At 25.7% G+C, this 23454-nt stretch overlaps 1 protein-coding gene across 1 annotated transcript in view; it reads right to left on the bottom strand.

Annotated features, from left to right (window-relative positions):
* Positions 1 to 23454, bottom strand: part of LOC132923673 (neuroligin-4, X-linked-like) — a 302330-nt gene that overhangs the window by 87324 nt on the left and 191552 nt on the right. Inside the window, exon 4 of the mRNA XM_060987600.1 lies at positions 13102 to 13299. Coding sequence (XP_060843583.1) covers positions 13102 to 13299 — 198 coding nt within the window. The remainder of the gene's footprint in view (positions 1 to 13101; positions 13300 to 23454) is intronic.

Genomic DNA, 23454 nt, shown 5'->3' with positions numbered 1-23454 from the left:
TTATTATTATTACTATCGTTATTGTTATTATTATTCATCGTTTCCATCGTGCTCGATCCCGTTTTCAAAAGACCTCATGTCAAGATTAATGTCTTGAAAGTTTTCCTGAAGACAATAAAGGCTGAAACGACTACGCTTAAGTTTTCGTCATACCACTAATTTCTAATATTTTTCGAAACACTTATGCGTTTCTTTATATTATTTAATTTTAGTTCATTACATTTTATAATTTGATAATATTTTTATTTTAAATTCCGAGGGGTGTTTAATGTATTGATTGTATAACGATGTAGGTAAATATTATTTAATTTTTCGTATAAGTAGACGATTTATAGAAAAAAAAATGCTTTGATATTCAACTTTTAGGGTAAGTTTTTGTAGCGCATTGGATATAGTTCGTATTTTTGAATGATAAAAATGCCAAGTACTTTTAAAAAATTTTTGGTAAAAAAATAGAAGGTATAACTATAATTTTCAATTTTTAACACAAAATACAGTTTTTGACAAAATCAATTTTCTTATTTTATTTATTTTTATTTTAAGTCCACAATATATTTTCAAGCAAAATTTAGAATTTTTATCAAAATCACTAAAATCTGTATACAATTTTGTAAATCATAAATATTTTCGTACACATTCCTATGATTTGAAAATGTAATATAAGATTCCTCAAACTACATGAATAAAAAAAAAAGTTGATCGTAACTTCTTAAATATTCTTTACAATCGTCTAAAATTTAAAATGTTTGATAAAGTTCATAAAACGACAACAATTTCTTATAATATTGTAGTTTAAAACTTTTAAAATGTTTAATTTGTTTACAGCCAAGACTCGAAAAAATTAACACAAGGCTCCTCATAATATTATTGTAGTCCATACTACTATATTAGTAAAAAATATACTTGTATATAACTGAAAAATCAAAAAAATCAAAACAACATTTTTATAAATGTCTTAAATTTAAATATTGGCTAAATGATATATTTAACAATTTTTAGCAATGATTTATCGTTGAATTCAAATAATATAAACTTTATGATGATAAATAGCCTGATACACTTAAAACCTACTTTAGAACAGAGCGGTTACCTATTTTTTTCCTTTTTTTAGTTTGTTTAATGTAATAGTTTATTTTAAATATTTTTATCGCCTTTAAAGTTTAAAAATAAATATGGAAATTAAAAACACCATTACATGAAGTTCCATCACTGAATGGTTACTTCAGTCAAGTCCTTAGGTTAAAATGTAACAAATTTGTTTAATCATATTTATATTAACCTTATAAAAGTAATTTACGTTAATTTATTATTGTAAACAAATATTTACAAATTCTTGAACATTTTAAATTAAATTAGAAAAAAAAAACATTATTTGTAATTTCCAATTAAATTTTTATTTAGTTCATCATACACTCAAAAAACTTTTTTGTATTCTTATATTTTTTTTTGTATTTCAATGTATAAGAGTATATAATAACACATGCCAATGTATGATATCAGAAAGGTATAATCATAGTGAAATCATTATAAACCATTATTATTCGATCATATCTTTATTTCATAATATGAATATGGACCGAAAACTGAAAATTAAATAACTATTAAGAATGTGTTTTTACGTTTTGATGATTATTCACAAATAATTTTATTAAAATATTTGAAACCACACCCAATCGTTTTCTTTACTTATTTCTGATGGTTATCATCAAATATTATGTTTATAATAACTACCATTATCAAATTCACACTTGGCAGTTATAGTTTATTGTAAAATAAGAAATATTACAGTTAATCTGATAAAATGTCCGACAAATTAACAATATCAATTTAACTAAATTGTGTTCATTACTATTGAAAAGACCTTTGTTATGATTATATTATAATATTGTTTACTGTTAAACAATGTTAAATGGTTTTTCAAAGAAAATTAAAATTTTTCAAATAAATGTTTCTTAAAAGCATTGAACAACATTTACATATATATTGCAATATTAAAAAATAAAAAGAAACACTAGCTTTAACAATAAATATTTAAGTATATTTTATATTAGATAATCTTTCGTAGTCATTATATTTTAGATTATAAGAATATAGTGATTATAACATAATTTTAATTTTAAGATTATTTACAATAAGCACAGCTAAGTTTTGAATAACTTAAAGAAAGTTTAAATATTATTTTAGTGTATTATTATTATAAGTACTGGTATGTGGCGATAAGCTTAAATTGTTTAAACATGTCTATGATTTATATATACTTTTTAAATCAATTTTTGTTATACTTTTTTATTTCTGTTAAAAAATTAATCAAACGGTCGCTGATGGGCCATTATATATTTTATTTTTTTTTTGTGACATTTTGCTAATTTAAAATTCATGGTATACAACCATGTATTTGAATTAATTTGGAGGTTTTCCTTTCATATCCACCGCAAACTCGTCAGGCTTTTTGGCTCGAAAACGTTATCAAATACCGTTTTTATGCAATTTCATGGAATAATATCATGAGTAGTGTGATGCTTTTAAAAGCTCTGAATCAGGTTATATTCCTCTTCTCTCAAACTTCATCGCTCGTTCGATCAATATTTTTGACGCTCCTATTTTATATATTAGTTTAAAATATACTACCTATATAATAAACTAAACATAATTAAATAATATAACAAATATAATATAAAGTGCTAATAATTGTTTTTAAGATAATCTATTATAATCATGATCAATATGATTTGAATAAATCTATTGTGGTATTGTGTTTATTCATAAAATTACTATACAACACACATTAAGCATAAAATTATTTACTATATTATTTTGTAATAGAATTATTCAAATAAATAATTTTACTTTAAAATTAACGAATACACATAAATTAATACAATTGCTCACTACTCCAACTTTTTGTTTCATTAATACTATTTATATACATTTTAATTTTTTTTTGTTCGTCTTACTAGTATATTTGAACTGACACTCGATCACTACAGTACTTAATTTGGACTACTGAAGTTTTGTTTTTATTTGGTCGAAAATAAGAGTTTAATATCTGTTTTATTTTGTACAACACATCTCAATTAATTTCACTTTTTTGTTTTTCACGATATGCCAACTCTTGCTTATTCAATATTTAGTCCACTTACAACTGCGGTTCTTTGTATAATTTTATTATAATAAATACTTAGTCAAGTATTCCACGTTAATATTAATTTTCTTTCAACTTATATTGTGAATACTTTCTTTTTATATTTCGTTTCCTTTGAGTTAAATATACATCATTTAGAATTATATGTATATTGTATACATTCATAACATTTAATAATTATTATTTGTAAAATGATATATATATATTTACAGTATACACACATTTATACAGTATAAATATTAATCTAAACATTTATTTTATGCTACAGAATAATTCAAATTGTTACATAAGTATGATGATTGTTTAATTGAAAGTTACAATTTGAATGTATAATATATTTATTTAAACTTTTAAATATTGTAATAAATGTAATAATATATTCCATACTTTTTACAAAAATCAGTTTGTTCAGTCTATTTAATGACTTTTATATTATTGACTTTAAATTTTATGTTTTTAATTAGAATCTTGTATAGTAAATATTTCTATTAACTTATTGCAATATTTTATTTAAGTAGAATAATATTATAATATTTGATTTAAAGTTTTTATTTTTTTTTTCACGAACCCAATTTAATTTTAATGAATACTTAACATGGTTATAACAATATATTTAATACTCTTATCTTGGTATAATCAATTTAAAATAGTGTAAAATGAATGATGCGATTATAGATTACAGTACTTATGAGTACAACTAATTCATTAATAATGATTTCCATACAATACATGCGTATATGTTTAATCCTGTTAAAATGTATGTGGTGGTGATAGAAAAACACTATTTAGATACAATAGCGGCAGTGTCCAGAAGTCAATAGACAAAATTCAATATATCTATAGATACTCGACAAAGCACGCATACGGGATGTATTCAATACGTCCAAAAGTCTTTGGTATTTTTGATATTTTTTCATCTAAAAAAAAGTACACGACCCTCGTCAAATTCGACGGAAGACACATTTGATAAGTATCGAACAAATGGTAAATAAATCACGGTCAATCCATTTGCGGATGACGTCGGATCGCGACGACGCAAAATCCGCGTCTTTGCGTTTATAATATATTAATTTCATGGGAGAGTCTATTAAAGCCGTTGTCGACGCCGTACGGCGTGTAAATCACGTTGGCGAGGCGTGTCGTCTTCCGGTCGAGAATGAGCATACGAAACGTATGGCCAACGCGTGCGGCGGCGAATAGGTAAATTATTTGTATCGTATACAATATATTATATATATAAATGTGTGTATTACAGGATATATCCCTCCATGTCATTTCTCGTAAGTATACTTTTGCCTGATATATATATATATAAAATCTTCTTTGTCTGTCTCCTTCAGCTTAACGTTAATAGAATATTATATATTTGTTTAATTTGGTATACTTAAAAGAAATTGAAAATAATACATTTATGAAATTTTGAATTTTCAAATATTTCACAAATTAGCCCTATACAATTTTTCAAAAGTATTTAGGTATATATTGTAGCTTTATTTTTAATACGGTTATAACTTAAAATTATTTTTAAAATTTATATTTCAAAAAAAAATATATTTGAAATTAACTAAACGTACAATAATATTACGTACGCACAGAGGTTTTAAATTTAAATATGTATTTCGCAATACGCATTACGATTCCATTCAGGCACTCAAAAAATAATGATTACGATTAGGCAATGCATAAAATTATGTACGAATGCACGTCGAAAAAAAACACTAATATGTAAATACCTAACCTATACAATGTAATACCGTCGAGTACTTATCGAAACTCAATGGATATAAGCAGTTTTTAACTGCAAATACTTAATAATGTCAATGTGTGAGAGTTTTTGTAATATCTATAAAAATACTTCAAAAATATAGAATTAATACGTGTAAACCCAATATTATGCACATTTTAAAATGTCTGTACCTGGAATATACGTATAATATGAAATACATGTAAGTACAAATATACAACAACTATTATTATTATTATTTTTAATACGCATTTACTACAAATGATGCATGTTTCAAACTAGAGTTTTAACCTATATCCGTTATTAAATATATACATTGATTTATTATTTTAATTCCTATTGATTCTTGAAAAAAAAAAACGTATAGTTTTAAACTAAAAAGTCCATGCGTAAATTGTTTTTTAAAAATGTCATACAAATAACAATATAGTATTAACAATAAAACTATAAGATATAATATCACCATTAAAATTTAAATATCGTCGGTTTATTTTAAACGAAAATAATTTCAACGTATTGGCACGTACATACGATTTAGGTACAATCTTTCTAATACTTATCTTATTAATAACGACGTGTACGCAACCGAGAATAAAAAACAAAGAACGATTGCCGAGGCGAGCGCATTTGAATATACAATAAAATTAATATTATCATATTGAACAGAATACACGAATCGCCACTAGCTCGCGCCGACAACGAAGATAATCGGCGTAATCACGATATTGTTGTTAGAGCACAGACACGTGTAAAACTAAGTACTACAGCGCAAATACAATGCAGACTGGACCGAATGATGGGTTAAACGCTCGACGTCCGTAGAGTTTAAGCCGATTCCGCCGTGGCCCATGAATATAGGTCGTATCGCGTGTAATAGTAATCGCGTCGATCCCGAAACACGGCGGACCGATTTTCTCTTGTACTCACTCGCCCCACACAGGTATTCACCCGGAAACTGACCATCACCCCCATCCCACGATGTCAACAGAATTCGTGTGTTTGGCATGTATCCTCCTATACTGTATTTAATATAATATACACTGTTGTTGTTGCTCACCCTTATTTTTTTTTTTTTTTTTTTTTTTTTTTTTTTTTAATATGATAATTGATTTATTCGAATTCTGATTTTAGGAATTTTAAAGTATACACTTAGACATGTTTTCAAAATGTTGAGAATAGTAGTTCTTAAGGGGTGTACAGTGGCGATATAAAATTATACATTATTATGAGCATATTTTTATTATTTTCATAACAATTTGATGTTTCTAATTCAACATTTAAACGAGCAGTTCTTATGAAATTACTAATACAGTCGAACCTCTATTTAAAAAACTTATAATTAACCAAACTCTCTCTATAACAAAATATTTGATGGAATCGTGAAATTTTCATTTGAAAACGTTTTTATCTAACGGAAAAAAAATTTCTATTTAATGAATTATATTTGTGTTACTTTTCTTTTACAATTATAAAAACTTGTACTATTTATAAAGTACACACTCATCGAGAGTACAGATCATATTTTATCATACTTTGTTAAATTTTGATATTTTATAAAATATATTATAGTATAGTTGTACCTACTTCTAAGTAGGTACAACAAAATATCAAAAAGTTCTTCAAAAAAGAATAAAAATATATTATTTTATAAGTGTATAAGTAAACATGCTATAATTTTGTATTTTTTTTTACTTTAGTTAATTAAATTTAAAAAAAATACCTACTTATTATACATAAATATTATATACACATTATTAAATACATACATACATATTTGCATAAATTTAGTATGGTAAAAATAAGTTTTTAAGTAAAGAAAAGTATTATTTCTTTTAAACGAAATTTATATTTAATGAATTGTTGTCAAAAAACCTTCAAATTTGTTAAACAGAGGGTCGACTGTATGTTTATATTAAGCATATTAGTCAAAAATTATAAAATATATTATGTTACATAGAATCTAGTATTTATTATAATTAAACGGTTAAACTATTTCAATAAACTATAATTATTGATAAATGAAAAAAATGTGATAATATTTTATATATATTCAATATTATCCTTATTATATAAAGCTAAATAATTAAAAAAAATCTTGTTTGAATTTTTATTTTAACACATCATTTTCAGAAAAAAAAATATACATGCACAAAATAATTAATTGAATATAAGAGGGGCTGTTATTCGAAAAATAAAAGTTTGTATCTTCGCAGAATATGCCTTAAGTGCCTAGACATTTTTTTAAAATATCGTCTTTCAATAAATTTAAAAATACCAAAAATCAGATTTTGAACAATTACATTATTGAAGGATAAAACGGGAATGAATATGCTTAGTGAATCACCCTGTATATATATATACGGTCATCGCGTCGAATCCCGCCCGCCATCACATCCACGCTACACAACGTCGTTCGACCATCATCCACCCAAGTGTGACGGCTTAATGGAAAATAAAGCATAGAACAAATGATTTCAAATTAAAAAAAAAAAAAATCGGATTTATTACAAACCATGTACTGTGTGGCTAGGAAAAAAAAATCGCGAGCGACAAAAATAATATAATAAACGCCGTCGTCAACGGGGTGTGGCGTAAAATCTGACGTACATAAATCACAGTTGCCGTGAAAAAAAAAAAAGATTCGAAGCGAAAACGATCGGATCGAAAATGGACGCGTGCGAAATTTATACGATTTGGTAAAAGTTTGTGTTTTATGAGTGGTTTGTTTGTGTGTGTGTTTAGCAGATATTTTTATATTATCGATACGAAACAAATAATAATACGTATTTAATATATATTTTTATGTTCAATGTTTTACTTTTTTATATTATTATTGTTGCAGGGCGCTTAGAAGATACGGTCTAGATGAAATACTAGAAAATATATATATATTATTAGAAAACTGTAAACATCGTATCATGAAATTATTTTCCAACTTTTAATCTTACAATTAAAACCAATATTGTTAAATTTGTTGATATTGTCAATACATTTTTCAGATTTCGTCTAATTTATATCTTAATAAGATATTTCCCAAGACTTTGAACGCATTTATACGTATGGAATTTTATAAATATAACGTTTACAAGATTTATTGAATAATAATATAAGCTAGCTTACTTTAATAATCCAATATACTTTACAATGATTATTATATTAATATTACATTTACATCGTGTTATTTTTGGTTCAGACCAAAATAATTATTGACAGACACTCATATAAAAAATTAAAAATTAAGAATTTTACTTATGATATTCAAAGTTAAGTTATAAAAATTGTTTTCAGTGTTATTTTTTTCGTAATCATCGAAATAAATCAATATAATCCAATAAGTGTATAGAGTATTGCTTACAAAAAAAATTATAATTTAGTATTTCGAAGAAGAACATAATTTAGCATTTTTTTAAAAAAATTCTTTAGATTTTATGGTGAACACTTTGCACAGATGTTGTCAGTATCTTTGAGTGTAAGTGTTATTTGCTAACATAATAAAGGTTGTAATACTGAGGAATAACAGGGATCGTAGGCGATATACCGTTTGCCGTTTATCGACGTTTAGAGAGACACTTCGAGCCCGAAATATTAGAATCGTATCGCCCTCACCCTTCTAATACCATTACTATCGTCCGAACTATTGTTTTTTATCGTCCCGAATAAACGTCATTGGGTTGTTCTTACACGTTTCGACCAAACGAACCATTTGTTTAGTTTATATTACTTTCTTACTGTTCCCCGTCATAGACGGTCTGTGTGTGCATGGACGTTATATTTACCATGGTGATCTGCCGTTCAAAATGTAGGAAACAAACGGCTTGCGATCCGTAGTAATCCCACTACGGAGGTGCAGTAACCGAAGGGGTATAGAAAAACATGTGTAATATCACAAGGACATAAATAGTGTAATATTCGGTCAACGAAAATGGCGTTGAAAACGCGGCATTAGATCCGATTTTCTAATACTTCGCATTTTTGAAAATAGATAGTGTTTTTTTTTTTTTTTAGTTGCAAGTTTATATAAAATCAAATTGTACGTATTATAGAGATACTGATTTATTTAAATTGTTATATATATATATATATATATATATATATATATATATATATAAAGAAGCTTGAGTTTTTTAGGTAAACAAACTACATCATGGACCATTTCGATCACTATTAACCGCTACAGGGGACTTTATATCAAATAAAATGTGGACACCCGACGTGGAATTTCGATCCACAGAAACTACACTAGAACAATAATTGATCGGTTGCAACTAATCGACAATACGGCAAAGTAGACACGCTGTGTTGAAACACTGCCTGAGTGTATGTTTAGATTTTTATTGCACGATATGGTTTAATGAAACTATAACCAAACACTACTCCACAATAGTGAAAAATTCAGACTGATGTAAAATATAACTTAAAGATAAAAATGAAGTTCCTAGTTACAGTTGTATTATAATTAATAATATAAAGTACCCGATAAGAAGTATAAATAAACATACCGATATATGATAGGAGACTTTCAAATTTTCATCAGCCGATCAACGTTCAAATATTTGTATTTATTTTTTATTATTATTAATTATTATAAAGATAGAATTACATTTACGTATAATAAATGTCATCATAAATTATGTTTTTATGATCAAAATAATCTTGTTAAGTATATTTTAACTCAAATTTCCTCTCCCTAAGTATTTTTTGATTAATTGTATTTTCGTACCACCAATTATTATTCAATTAAATATTAACAGATTTTACAAAATATTTAATACACTAGTACTATAATATGTTTAAATATCATATTAGAAGTTACGATTACATTTTATTTAAATCGATATTTATAATAAAAAAATAAAAAAATGTTTTTTTTTTTTATTGGATAACTTAAAATGTGTGTTTCAAGTACAATAAGAACTTAGGGTAATGTATACAATAATAATAAGTAACACATAGAAAAAAAACGCACACGATAAGGGAAGCCATCTATTGATGGAACACTTCAATACAGAATTTGTCGAAAATTGTAATTGAAATTTCTATGAAAATTTAAGAGGCTATGGTATCACCACCTTCTCAGGTGATCTGGAGGGTTATCAGGAAGAGTGTGACAGAAATAAAAGATGAAATAATAGACAATTTGAATGAAGTTAGGATCCATAAACGATTTAGGGTAGTTGGTCAGTTAATAACAATTTTTAAGGGTTTATATGTATAGAGTCATTAAGGTAAAAAAATAATTTATAAATTAAAAACAATTAATGGTTTGTTTACAATAAATTAGATTAATTATATTTCATAAAGTAAATTGTGTTATACTTTATAAATATATGTATCACGAATAAATGAAAGTAGATATTATAGCGCGAAAAAATGTTTCAATAATCAATAATATAAACACACATTTATTTCATTGTATATTTTACTTTCAATTATTAAAATTTTTCAAGTACAATACATTTTGTTTTAAATGTTTCCGCTGTTTTCTTTGGTTATCGCGTTATGTATGATATTTTTCAATATAGCATAAACGGTTATAAGCTTTATAATTAATTATAATGACAAGTTGACCTACTTACCAAACCCCTTAATACGTTTCTGGATATGGTTCATTTTAAATATAATTTTATTAAAATAAACCAAATAACCGACAAATTATTTAATAGTAAAATTATTTTTTATTCTAAATGTAATATGACGTATTATTCTATTAAGTATGTTCCAGAGAATAGTATTAACTAATTTACAACTGTAGAAAAGTAAGAAAAATCCAAGTAACACAAAGTAAATATATTTTCGACATTTCAGCCCAACATTTTACCGTATAATATGAACGGATAGTTGCACTTATTGGGGCTCTTAATTTTGGTAATTTAAACATTCCACCCTTCCAAATTATCCATTAAACTAAGTCGTTCGAAGCTCTCCGAAGCACCATCATATTGTATAAGAGGGAACGGAAAATGTGACGTGAGACTACGATTGCGGCTCGAATTCATCTTGTGGCGCCAGCGTAAAAGTTTTTCCCGATACTCTAATGTGGAAAATTCCAAAGCAAATAGTAACCAAACGCACAATTAAAGGAAAAAAACTACCATCCTGCAAAATTCATCACGGTATTTGTTAATGTGCGATAGAAAACAATGAAGTGAACAAAAAAAACCCCCGTAAGAATTCGAATGAAAACAAAAAGGACCGACACAGCGAGGCCACAGACAATAAATCTCAACAGGAATTTTACGGTCGGTCAGATTGGATCGACCCTTCTCGGGCTCTGCTTACGAATTCATATCACACCGCCTTGGCCTGAGAAAGGCTAAAACCTTTATGTCTTTATAGGAGTTTATTTCGTGAAAGTAGGTCTCCACCGACGAGCGGAACGTTATAAACGACCCGATAAAAGCCCCCACTGGAGCTGGCAAAAAAAATTAATTATTATTAGCTGTGTATTGGTATGCCGTACGCGCTTTTTAACAACTGTTCCTTTAGTTGCCTGAGCACGACTAACGTTGCAATTCAGAATAGATCATATATCACTGATTTAAAAATGAACAAAGAACTAAGAAACTATTCAAAATTAAGCTTATTAACCTTAATTTCTTTTACGGATATTCTATATTTTTTTGTGTCATACGTATTGTGGCTTTAAATGGTTTGCAATAAAATAACAAAAACTACGTTAACTCGATCAGATATATTCCTGTTATATATTACGTCAGGTAAAAAAACAATATTATTGAGTAAAACACTACTAACCCGATAACCTAAAAGTATTCACACTTACAGTTAGCTAATACCAAGAAATACCTAAAATTAATAGTAAATAAAAAATAAAAATAAAAAATAGCTTCTAGGATTTACATTTTTAATAAATATAAAATGTATATGATGGTAAATAAAATTACTTATTTGAGAAATAAATACACTTTAATGGTATCCATACAGAAGAAATATAAGTAAATTTAATACTAATTAAGGCAATATTATATTTTAATGACTTCAAAATAATTGAATTAGACTAGCGATATTTGTATAAAATATTTGTAATAATAACTAGTTTAAATCGCAATTTCATATTTTAGAAATCATTGAGAAATTGGATAAAAATTGATAAATTTAATGTAAATATACGTTTTTTATTTTGATTATCAGTAAATATAGTTTTTAATTAGATATAAAAAATAATAACTGACGTAATTATACATTTTAACTTCAGATACATCATAAGTAGTTTCTATTTAAAAGTTAAAAAAAAAATTATTGTTATACGTTCTAATGTCTATAGCCCAAAATATTATAATGTGTTGCTATGGTGAGTGTGACTACGTAGAAGACAAAAATTATCTCACACAAAACAAACTTTTTTAAGTAAAGTCAAGAGATTTGGCACAATTCCTTTTAACAACAAAGGCGTTTATAGTTTGTACGCGTATAATATATCTTTCTATTCCATGCACTAATAAATTGAATTTTTTTATGTACTATTTTGATATTCTAAAAAAATATAGTGTGCCTTTTATCCACAATACAAAGTATGAATAGATATTATTTTATGTACTATAGAATTTTGTGCCCAATTATTATTAAAATAAAAATACAAAATATAATAAATAGTTTTAAAATTTAATTATAATTAAAATTACATCAGACCATTAAATTATTAATTTAATTAAGTTTATGTTTTTTTTATATACATAAAATATATAAATTAAAAAAAAAAAAATCATCAAATATGTATTATAGTTTATAAAATATGTTATTTTAGTCATGGACCTATTATCTTCATAAATTATTTATGGTTAAATATTTTTAAAATGTTAAATGCTTAACATTAAAAACTATGAATAATTTTAATATGTTTGTACTAATACAAAACATATTCACAAACTATATATTATAATATATATATATATATATATATATATATATCATACGTTTAAAGTTGATATTTAAATAGATATGTTTGAATAATTTGTACGTATTCGTAAAATTTATATTTTATATTAACAATAAATATCGAATTTATCAGTTTATCATTATTTTATTATTTTTGTACTATCAAAACATTGAGATGGAAACTGGATGTTGTGAAAGGGTTAAAATAATATGTTACCATAAATGATTTTAATTAATCACAGCACTAAATTTAAACCTAATAATAAGCTATATGAATAGTTTTTAGTAGGCTTAAGTGTGAAATTCATTTTTGGATACTTACTTTCTGGAATTGCGGAGGATGACATCAAGAAACCAACACAAGCGGCCCCAGTGCCATGACCCATTAATGTTACATTTTTTGGGTCGCCACCAAATTCAGCTATATTCTCTTGTATCCAGTGCAGAGCTGCTATTTGGTCCATGAGACCGTAGTTGGATGGTGACTTGAGGTGCTGATTGGAATTGAGATTTAAAAATCCTAAAAAATAAATAAGATTTCATATGAATAATATAAAATAATAATAAAGACAAATAATAAAAAGATTTAAACGGCAATGCAACATTGATTTACAGCAAGCAGACATGAGCTTAAATCCGGGAGCCATTTGTTCATGATGTACACTTAAAGATCCACGGAGAGGGCTGGTACGGGTATGAGGGGGGGGAAAGTCTTTTTGTTGATACGGTCGAGGGAGAGAGAGAGAGAGAGAGAGAGAAATCAGTAGGAAAGAGGTTTGTTCCACATTGAGCTCCTTTTTCCACTCTCCTAGACCCGTTAAAGTGTAGTCTTAACGGGCGGATGTGACTTTAAGACAGAAAGAAGCGCTACACATAATCCATGACAATAAATGCTTCTGGGAATTCGGCTCAGTAGATGGTTACCAGATGATATCGATGAATGACGACGGCGACAATTGACGAGTAAGATATTTTTAGCAAATTGTTCTTGTTTGTTTTTTATATGGTTTACTGTTATTTATATTAAAAAAATTTAAAATAGTAGAAAGTATTCCTGCATAAATTAGCTGATTTAATGGATTTATCGTTATGGTAAATAATTATTTGGATTTTAACAAACGTGTGTTTTATAAATGAATTGGCTCAACTCAATTTTGCACTGTTAAATTATAACCGATTGCTATAAAAATCACGTTAGAGTGTACATTATTTAATATTATAATAACCAAGTATCCATACATTTTAGAAAATAAAATATCAATAAGTATATTTGATTTGGAAAATAACATTAAGCTAAGACTAGAAACTGTAAAAATATTTGTTTTTACTTAAATTACTGCATGCGTGCGTAATATTAAGTTTTAATTGACATTTTATTTCGAACTTAACTAAATACATATGTATTATGCAAATAGTTTGTGTTAAAATAAATTGATAAACAATGTGTATTCTTAATTATTATTATTCATAATATTATGTTTAGAATCTTATACGATATCGTATAATCCTAATAGTTTTTAAATTAAATGTATTTGTTTTAGAACTTATTTGATTAATTAAGAAAATATTAACATATTACTATTAAATTGTTTAAACAGATTAAAGCATACGCTAATGAGTTATGACATATTTAACTATGTTCAATTAAGTAGATTTTTTTTAAAATAACTTTATTTATATTTGAACTTATTTGGATATATACGACAAGTGTCACGAATTGTTAGAAATAACATAATAAATAATATTATAAAGCTATGCATTTAAAACAGTCAATCATTCGTGATATACCCACCAACATCGTTCAGCATGACATGATTTTATTGTAATATGCATTGTATTATAAGGTAGGTAGTAAAATTCATCGCGTATTTCAAATGACATTAATTTATGTTAAATCAATGATAGTTGATTTAAACACGATATCAGCATTTGAGTTCTGTAATCTAATTTCGTTGCATTTGTGATGAATTTGGTAAGATTTTTGACAGTTGCATCGTTATATATAATTATATAATTTGACGAATATTATAATATAGTATAGTGCAGTATAAGTAACTATTAAATTTGAAGTAACATATTATGTAGAATAAAATTACACATTGACAGTCAGAACTATGAAAAATAGGTTGATATGCTATTTTATCATGTAGTGTGGCCACGGAATAAAAAATATCACAATTAATGTGTTTAAATAAGTAATGACAGCAGATATTTAGAATTTATGAATTGTAATATTTATTTGAGTTTGCATTTTATCGGACAAACTGTTGATAATTATTTGACTGTACATTCAGTGTGGTTTTCTATTTTTACATTCAAACCATAATTAACCGTAGTTCGATAATTTATCATTAATAGATAATAATATAGCTATCGTAAATTCAAAAATTATTTTTTTTTATCCATGAATACAATGTTTATTTATTGCCATTGTCCTTTGACTTATAGAAACTTTAAGGATATAAATTATAAAAAAAAGTTTATTTTTTATTTGTACTAATTATAAAGCAAATAAAATAAATGTTTAATAACACTTAATGATAATAAATTAACATTTTCCGAAATATCACAAACAATTAATACATTCAGTATCATATTATGATTATGTTAAAATATATTTTATAATTGTTTATAAGAAAATTGTAATAAACAATGTGTATCAATTTTAACTCAATGTTAACGAAAACTTTGTTTATTTTAGTCTATCATAATTTTAAGCATCGGCATAGTGCTATGTTTAAATTTCCAAAAACTTCGTCCAATGTCCATTTCATTTAAAATTTAGATTTTTAAAAAACTTAATATTTAGCAACATATTTATAAAAAAAATTTCAATTTATTCTATGGTTTTTTAAGCGTGCCGAAATAATAGAATAATAATGACATAAAATGAGGGTTTTATTTCAGAATATATTTTGTTTGAAGGTTTTTTTAGAAACGGACATAAGATAAAATGTGTATTATCATAAATTACAACTGTGGCCATAAATCCTAATAAATATTGACGTACAGAAATTATTTGACGTATTTTAAACGCAGTAGAAGATGAAAAAATATTCAGGAATTCAAAAAGGTATTCCAAATAATAGTCAAAAATTGCACTGAAAGTATTAAAAAAATTGTTAAACATATTTCAATATAATATTTTAACTAAGTATATATTAAATAGATGTAATCAAAATGAAATCTAATTATTGTGACGATGACGTGAAGTTTTGAATGCAAATATTATTTTTGGTACTCGTATGCCATGTTCCTTTATCAAACATAATCATAATATAAAATAACGCAAAGTTATGTTTCATGATAATATGGTGCATATGAAATGAATAAAAATAGTAAACATAAAATACAATAATGCATCAAGTGGACAAACAATACGAAATTAGTGTTTGCTGATATTACACAGTAGTCACGTGGAATATGATGCTGTACAGTAGGTATACATTTCAAACCTACGCCATGAATCAAATTCAATTATAGATAGGTAGGTATTGTAGTGTAAAATTAATGGAAGTCACTTCAGCTCTGTGTATACGAGTAAGGGACTAAAGATTTGCTGAGAGTTTCGCAGATAAAACCGAACTAGACGTCCAGTTAAAGAAAACCGCATGATGTAATACAATATCAATAAAAATAATATTGCAATTGCAGCGTTCGCTGCGTTTGTTGAAAACTAATTGAATAAAGGATCAGATATTCCATCGGCCATCGGCTATAACACGACTACCTACTAAAATATGATTTCTTGTCTACGTAATACAATGTTACCAAGTGACTTTTCTGGAGGAGTGTTACAAAATCTAATTTGGTTCATTAAACCTCCATTATCCATAGATCGCAATAGAATATCAATTTAATTATTATATTCGCATAATTTACATAGAAATTAACACGGTTTAATTGTAGACTACTATAGTGATTTATTTCTAAGCTATGTGATTAATTTATAAACAACACGGTTGTTATATCGATCCACTTTTAATATAATATCATATCATTACGCGTAAGTCTTAATAAAAGATGAATTCTAACAGTACCTATTGAAAAATTGGTAGTCCCAACGTCGATTACGGACAATTTAGTATGTTTAATAACAATACGTTGTCATTAATTCTGCTCATTAATATGTTTTTATTGATTTGTTAATTTATAATTTCAAAATTATAGTTATTATATTTGGGTGTTAACCCAAATTAACTGCGGTCGACAAATCGGAAGGAAAATCGTACGCCAATGAAATCAATCGACAACACGAATGCAATTAATTTTAATATGATAAGTGACAACGAACGATGTCGAAATGTCGTGTTGATTATAGACTATATCGTATAATAATATGTTATTACCATAGCATAATATATAATTACATGGTCGTGGAATTTTAAAATTATAGGTGTTAACAATAAAATATAATTTATTCGTATTTTTGAACACACGATTTTTTCATATATATATATAAGACACATTGCTTACTTTTTCAACGAGTTTCTCATGGTATAAATATATTATAATATTATTCATCGAATAATACGCGTGTAAGTTTTGTATAGAAATTTTCAACTTTATCAACCATACAACAAAACAACTGCGTATACAAATGTTTCAGTAGAAATGGCGTGGACAGCAAAGAAATATCTGGGAAGCGTTAAGAACAAAAATACTTTGTAATCATAAATCTTTATTTTCTCAGACTAAAGTCTGCTATGGAAAAAAGTGGGAGTATAAACAAGACCATGATGACTGAGTTATAGTACGTTTAAAAAAAAATTAAAAAAGTAATATTTTTAATTAGTTTAACTTTTCAATTTACGACCGTTTCTTGCAGCAATTTAAAAAGTTATTAATTTAGTAAAATATTTCGAACACAATAATTTATTTCTACAACTAATATGTTAGTGTAATTTTAATTTTTTTTTTTTTTTAATAGGATAATAAGCCGAACAAGATTATACGATTATGCCGAATAGACTCGTTTCAGTTTTTATATTTTTTAAGATTTTTAAAGCCCATTTTATAGATAGATTGTTATTTTTATTCAGGCTTTTACCATCAAAGAGTCTAGAAGTTTTCACTGAACACACATATTGTCAACAAAATACTGCAATAATAAATAGAAACGATGAGAAAACAGTGCTGGTTTAAATTAGAAAAATAAAATAACCACTAATGGATAATACCATAAATTAAGATTATAGTATATTAAGAGGGCGTTAGCTCACTAAAATGCGTATTTTCTATTTTCTTTCTAACCCACAGACAATATAGAAAATTATTGTCAGCTAAACCATTCTCGTCTTGTTAACATTAATATTAGATTTAATTGACCAGTTATTAGTCCAAACTATCCATGTTAATACTTAGCTCATTTACGACATTTAAAATTTTTCTTTGATGCAATGAACATTTTTAAATTGAAATATTCAATATACTCGTATCCTGTACACAAATTGAAATATTGTAAGAAAACCAACGTTCAAATAAAGACAATATTGTTATATTTTAATTTAAGAAGAAGTCTATTAACTTTAATATTTAAACTATCATGCACAAGACTAGTTTTGCTGAAATCAAATTTGCTGCGGTTGTTCTAGCGAGGTGTACAAAACAAAAAAATGTTATCTGTTTTAAAAATGTATGTTATAAAATTATCTTTGTAAAAGTTTCATGCGATAACATTGCAAACAATTATTTTAATTGTTTTAAACATTTTGGAAGGAGCCCACCCCCTTAGCCACCAAAATCTTAGGTATTTGAGTATACTCGTTTATGCACCTTTATCTTTTTTTCAATAGATATATACATAACATTTTAATACATTTTATAAAGTTAAAAAGTTATTACTTATCAGTTGTAATTGAATAACACCTATTAAAATATAAATAATATTAACAAGAAAAATACCGTTACATTGTTACATTGTTTGTCACAAGTTTTCAGTAGAACAACCGAAAATATTAATTCGTAGATAACAATAATATTATACGGATATTTAAGAAAATGTTACATTTTCTACTATTTATTATGTATATATATATATATATATATAATATATCCTATATGATTATTGCACAAAAAAAATGGTAAAGTTATTGGAGTATTCCTTTTTTTAATATATTTATTTTTAACGCTAACAACTAAAATATAATATTATTATTATTTTTTTTTTAGATGTAAGACATATAATAAATGCGCTTTTGAAGCCTAAAAATAAATTTGGAAAACTTCTAAATGTATTTACTAGTAATAAAAACACTGCCCACTTCCTTTTGACTTTATAAGTATGTATAATATTGCTCGAGACTTGAATGAAGTAGTGGAATAGGCTGTAGAAAAATCATACAAAGAAAGATAATAGATACATAAGAACAACAAACAAAGAATATAATATGATAAAGAAAAACATTTTATATTTAACTTTTGGTCAGTATTAATCAATTAAAGAGAGTGCTGATATTATTGTAGAAAATACACAATCAACGATTATAATTTATAATATTATGTTACAACATCATATATTTAAAGACTCTTGAATGATTAAAAAAAGAGTAAACACGAACTACGATAAAAAGTTTTATCGAAAAACTATGTTTTATATACGCCATACTGCGTAGGTTTATGTTAAAAACAAAACAAAACAAGCTATCCGGTTCAGTAACTCGATCTATAGACTATTGGAATCCGGATGGTGGCGAATTACGATTATTATTATTTTTATTACGTTTTAATGTTGCACTTTTTAAGCTGAAATTTGTATAAATATAAAATTACCCGTGGTAATGTTATGGTATAATGCCGACATGCTTATGTTAGGATAATAATATTTTACACTGAAGTTATCGTGAATTTTTCAAATCTGTTTTTAATAATTTACAGATATACATAATGTGACATATTTTTATTTGATTCTTTTACTAGTCTAAACATTTTAAAAAAGAACCGGCACAGTACTGTATAGCTGTTGTTATAGACTATTATTTTAGCATTATTAATCTGATTAGACCTATTGGGGTGTTTGTAGACGACAATAATCAGGTATAATTCTATTACGTATTATTTGGTTTATGATTGGACTAAGCAGATAGCAGCAGATATAGGAAGGTATAAACATTTAATCGAATATATGAATAGCCATACACATGCGATTTTTGTAAAAACATATTTTTAAACCAACGAGTGCGAACATCCGAACTTTTCACGATTCTTACAATAATAAACATATTTTTATATTATTGTACTCAAGCGTTTAGTTTTTGTGTTTTGTAGTAGTGCGACACTAAATGGGAATTCATAATAAGGACGATAATTGTGTTGATAATACGATAATGACCAAAAACGTTCCATTATAATTATTGTACGTTATCAAATTAGTTTTCGGTAATTTGTCGTCGCGGTAAAGTTTTCAAAAATCGTTATCCCCGGAGAAATGAAACGAGCACTAGGGTAACAGACATATAAGGCATTGCAAATCATTTTCTTTTACGCATCCGAAGCGAAATGAAAACGAGCTTCTTTTTCACCTAAACAGTGTATTCTCTGGAGGGACACGAAAACGCGCTTTTCAGAGATAGGATTTCACAGGGAGTATATATATATATACACACAATGACTGGGATTGGGTTCTATTAGAAAAAAAAGCAAGAAAAAGAAGTCGGAAAAAAGCAATTACTCGTAACAAGAAAACGGACGGCGTGAAGCTAAACGGATAAATCAATGGCAACCACCCAACAACTGTTTGGAGACGATTGTTGGACTATCATTCCTGTTGGATATCGACTCAACTGCTATAAAATTATATATTATTAGTACCATCTCAACCGTTAAAAATCATAGGAACAAGATTTTAAGCGTTGCGATGATTTTTAAAATTGAAATAAAATAGTATAAGTGGCATACATAATAATATTTATACATATATAATATGACAAAAAATAAGAAACCGTCTCTGCTAAACATATTGTGGTGAACTGGTGCGCAACTACATCCGTTTTTCTGTTATTTTTTTTTTTTGTTTTACTTACTTTTTTAAACGTATTGAGTATTTTTTTTTAGTTTATACTAAGTTCTAACAAGATTCAAACTCCTATCAGAAATCATACTCAAAGTTGAAGGTTCAAACATTTTTTTTTTCCGAAAATATTATGTTAACGGATACAAAAAAAACGTACATCATTGGAATAACAATAAGTCATAAGAGTTAAAGTTTAAAATTATGAATTAAATAACTAAAAAATAATATTATGCTAATTTTAATGATTTTATCAAATTAGGTAAAAATCAAACTTTAATCACAAATGAATAAAATAAAAATATTACTTAGTTTTTAATATTTTTAAACTGCGATGATCATCACTTAAAAAGAAAATTATATTAAATTATCAAGCTTTTGGTTTCTCAAAAATAAAAATTGAATTATACACGAATCGAACAAACAATTTACATTTTATAATCATGAAATATAACTCTTTTGGACATAAAAGAAAACGAACTCGTTGACTTCGCCGACAAAACCGTAATCATCCAGTATCGTCCTTCACGTCAATTACTTCGTTCAATGACATACAAATGTCAATAATAAACAATGGCTTCAAAGTTATAGTATTAGAAATGGTCATCCTACTCCATTAAATTAAATCAAATTAAAAAAAACATCGACAATTGGACACTTCTTATAGAAATATCTAGACGATTTGAAGTTATCATAACAAGACTCAAAGTTTGACACACTAAAATCTTTCTCAGCTTTCTAATGGTCAAGAAAGCACTTGACGCATCGTTTACAGTATCCAAGATACCATCAAACACATACCAAATGCCAAATATATCTCAACACTAGAATAAATTCATAAAATCAAATTAATTAAAAATCAATAACTGAAATACTACAAAATTATCCTTAAATAATTTCCAATATTATTAATTCCATCACTGCTGCCAAATTTCACACAAAAATATGAAAAACTCTTATTATAATTTATAAGTGTATAATATGGAAGTTTATATTATCTATACAATCTTCAAACACCCAATGACCTATGCTGCTGATGATAATTATTCAATGAATATTTTTTATTCAATTATTATTAAGTACTTAATTAACGTTTACAATTTCAACGTTTAAATTAAATTCGATTAAACATACAATCATAGCATAAAAAATAGTGTTTGACGTGATTGTATAATTATTAAACTTACATTTCGTGTATCTTATGTCATATAATATTATATATTATGTAATATTTATAATGAATATTTTATATAAGCAATAGAAATTCAAATATTTTAATTACATATAATGCTTGTGGAAAGGGAGAACTTTTATTCTTTCACATCCAAACATTTATATTATATATTTTCAATAAGTGATAGTAAATAATTTAAATCAAAATTTCGTCTAAAGCAATAAATGTTTTTAAATTAAAAATAAAAAAAAATATATTACATACAAAAAAAAAATCCTATATCTCGATTTTTACTGTTTTTTTCATTGTCTGTTTTACGATGACTATAGTTTTGAAATAACTTTAGAATTTGTTTTGAGCTATATTATTATTAATTAGGTAGAAGCTGTAAAATATTAGCTAGGTACCTATAGCTGTAATAAATTGAAATATTGATATTTCCTGTATATTAATATGTACGAATTCTGTGAATATTCATTCGTACTTATTATTATACCCCCTGTGCATATTTTATTATTGTTCTAATTTACTCAACATAGGGTATGCATTTATAAACCTAAATAATAATTAATTAGTTTATGGCACAGACAAGTTATATTGTTTAATATGACCAAATCTATTAATTAATTAACTAGTTGTAAATTATGTAGGTATTTCTGTTCTGAAAGTACATTATCTTCTCCTATAAATTTAATTTTGAAATTACTATTAGCTTATTAAGAAAATGTATTATAACGTGATTATTCATCATTTCTTATTATAATCGTATTGAAATATTGAAAAGATAATAATATATATATATATCCGTTTCATATAAAACATATTGTATAAGTATAGCAAAACTAAATTAATTTATTTTTGCTATTCGATCTTGAGCAATGACATAAAAATTAATATGGCGTATTATATATGCGAATAAATAATTAGCTAGAGAAATATATTTATATTTTAAAAAGTTTAAAAGTTTAAATAAGATGTAAATTATTAATATTTAGGAATGTGCAACGATATATTCAAAAGCATATTATTATTTATATATAATATAATGTTTAAGTAAAATATTAGACGTTACAATTTATAAAAGCGATTAGTGATATTTTGTAACTAATAATCATTTGATATAAGTTATACAAGATATTGTATTGTTGCTATTAAGTTAATATAAAATTAATTTGTTTTGTACCCTTGGTTTTCAATTTACTATTTGTGTGCTATCTCACGTCATGTAATTCTATTAATTTATAGTTTATATTTTATAATAGATGAATGCCTTTATAAAGGTATTGCCCTGTATAAACTATTAAAAAATAAAATAATGTAATTTATTTATATTTATTTTTTTTTATATTTAATAACGGTGATTTTAAAAGAAAAATAAACTCAATGACAGTCGTTATTTTAAAACAATATATACATATTACATATATTAATCTGTAGTTATAATATTAACTATAGTAACAATATTCATATAATTCTTTTTAAAAAATGAGAGT

Source organism: Rhopalosiphum padi, chromosome 1, assembly GCF_020882245.1.
Source record: "Rhopalosiphum padi isolate XX-2018 chromosome 1, ASM2088224v1, whole genome shotgun sequence".
NCBI lineage: Eukaryota > Metazoa > Arthropoda > Insecta > Hemiptera > Aphididae > Rhopalosiphum > Rhopalosiphum padi.
The sequence above is the reverse complement of the archived record's forward strand: the minus strand, read 5'-3'. Positions and strand labels throughout refer to the sequence as shown.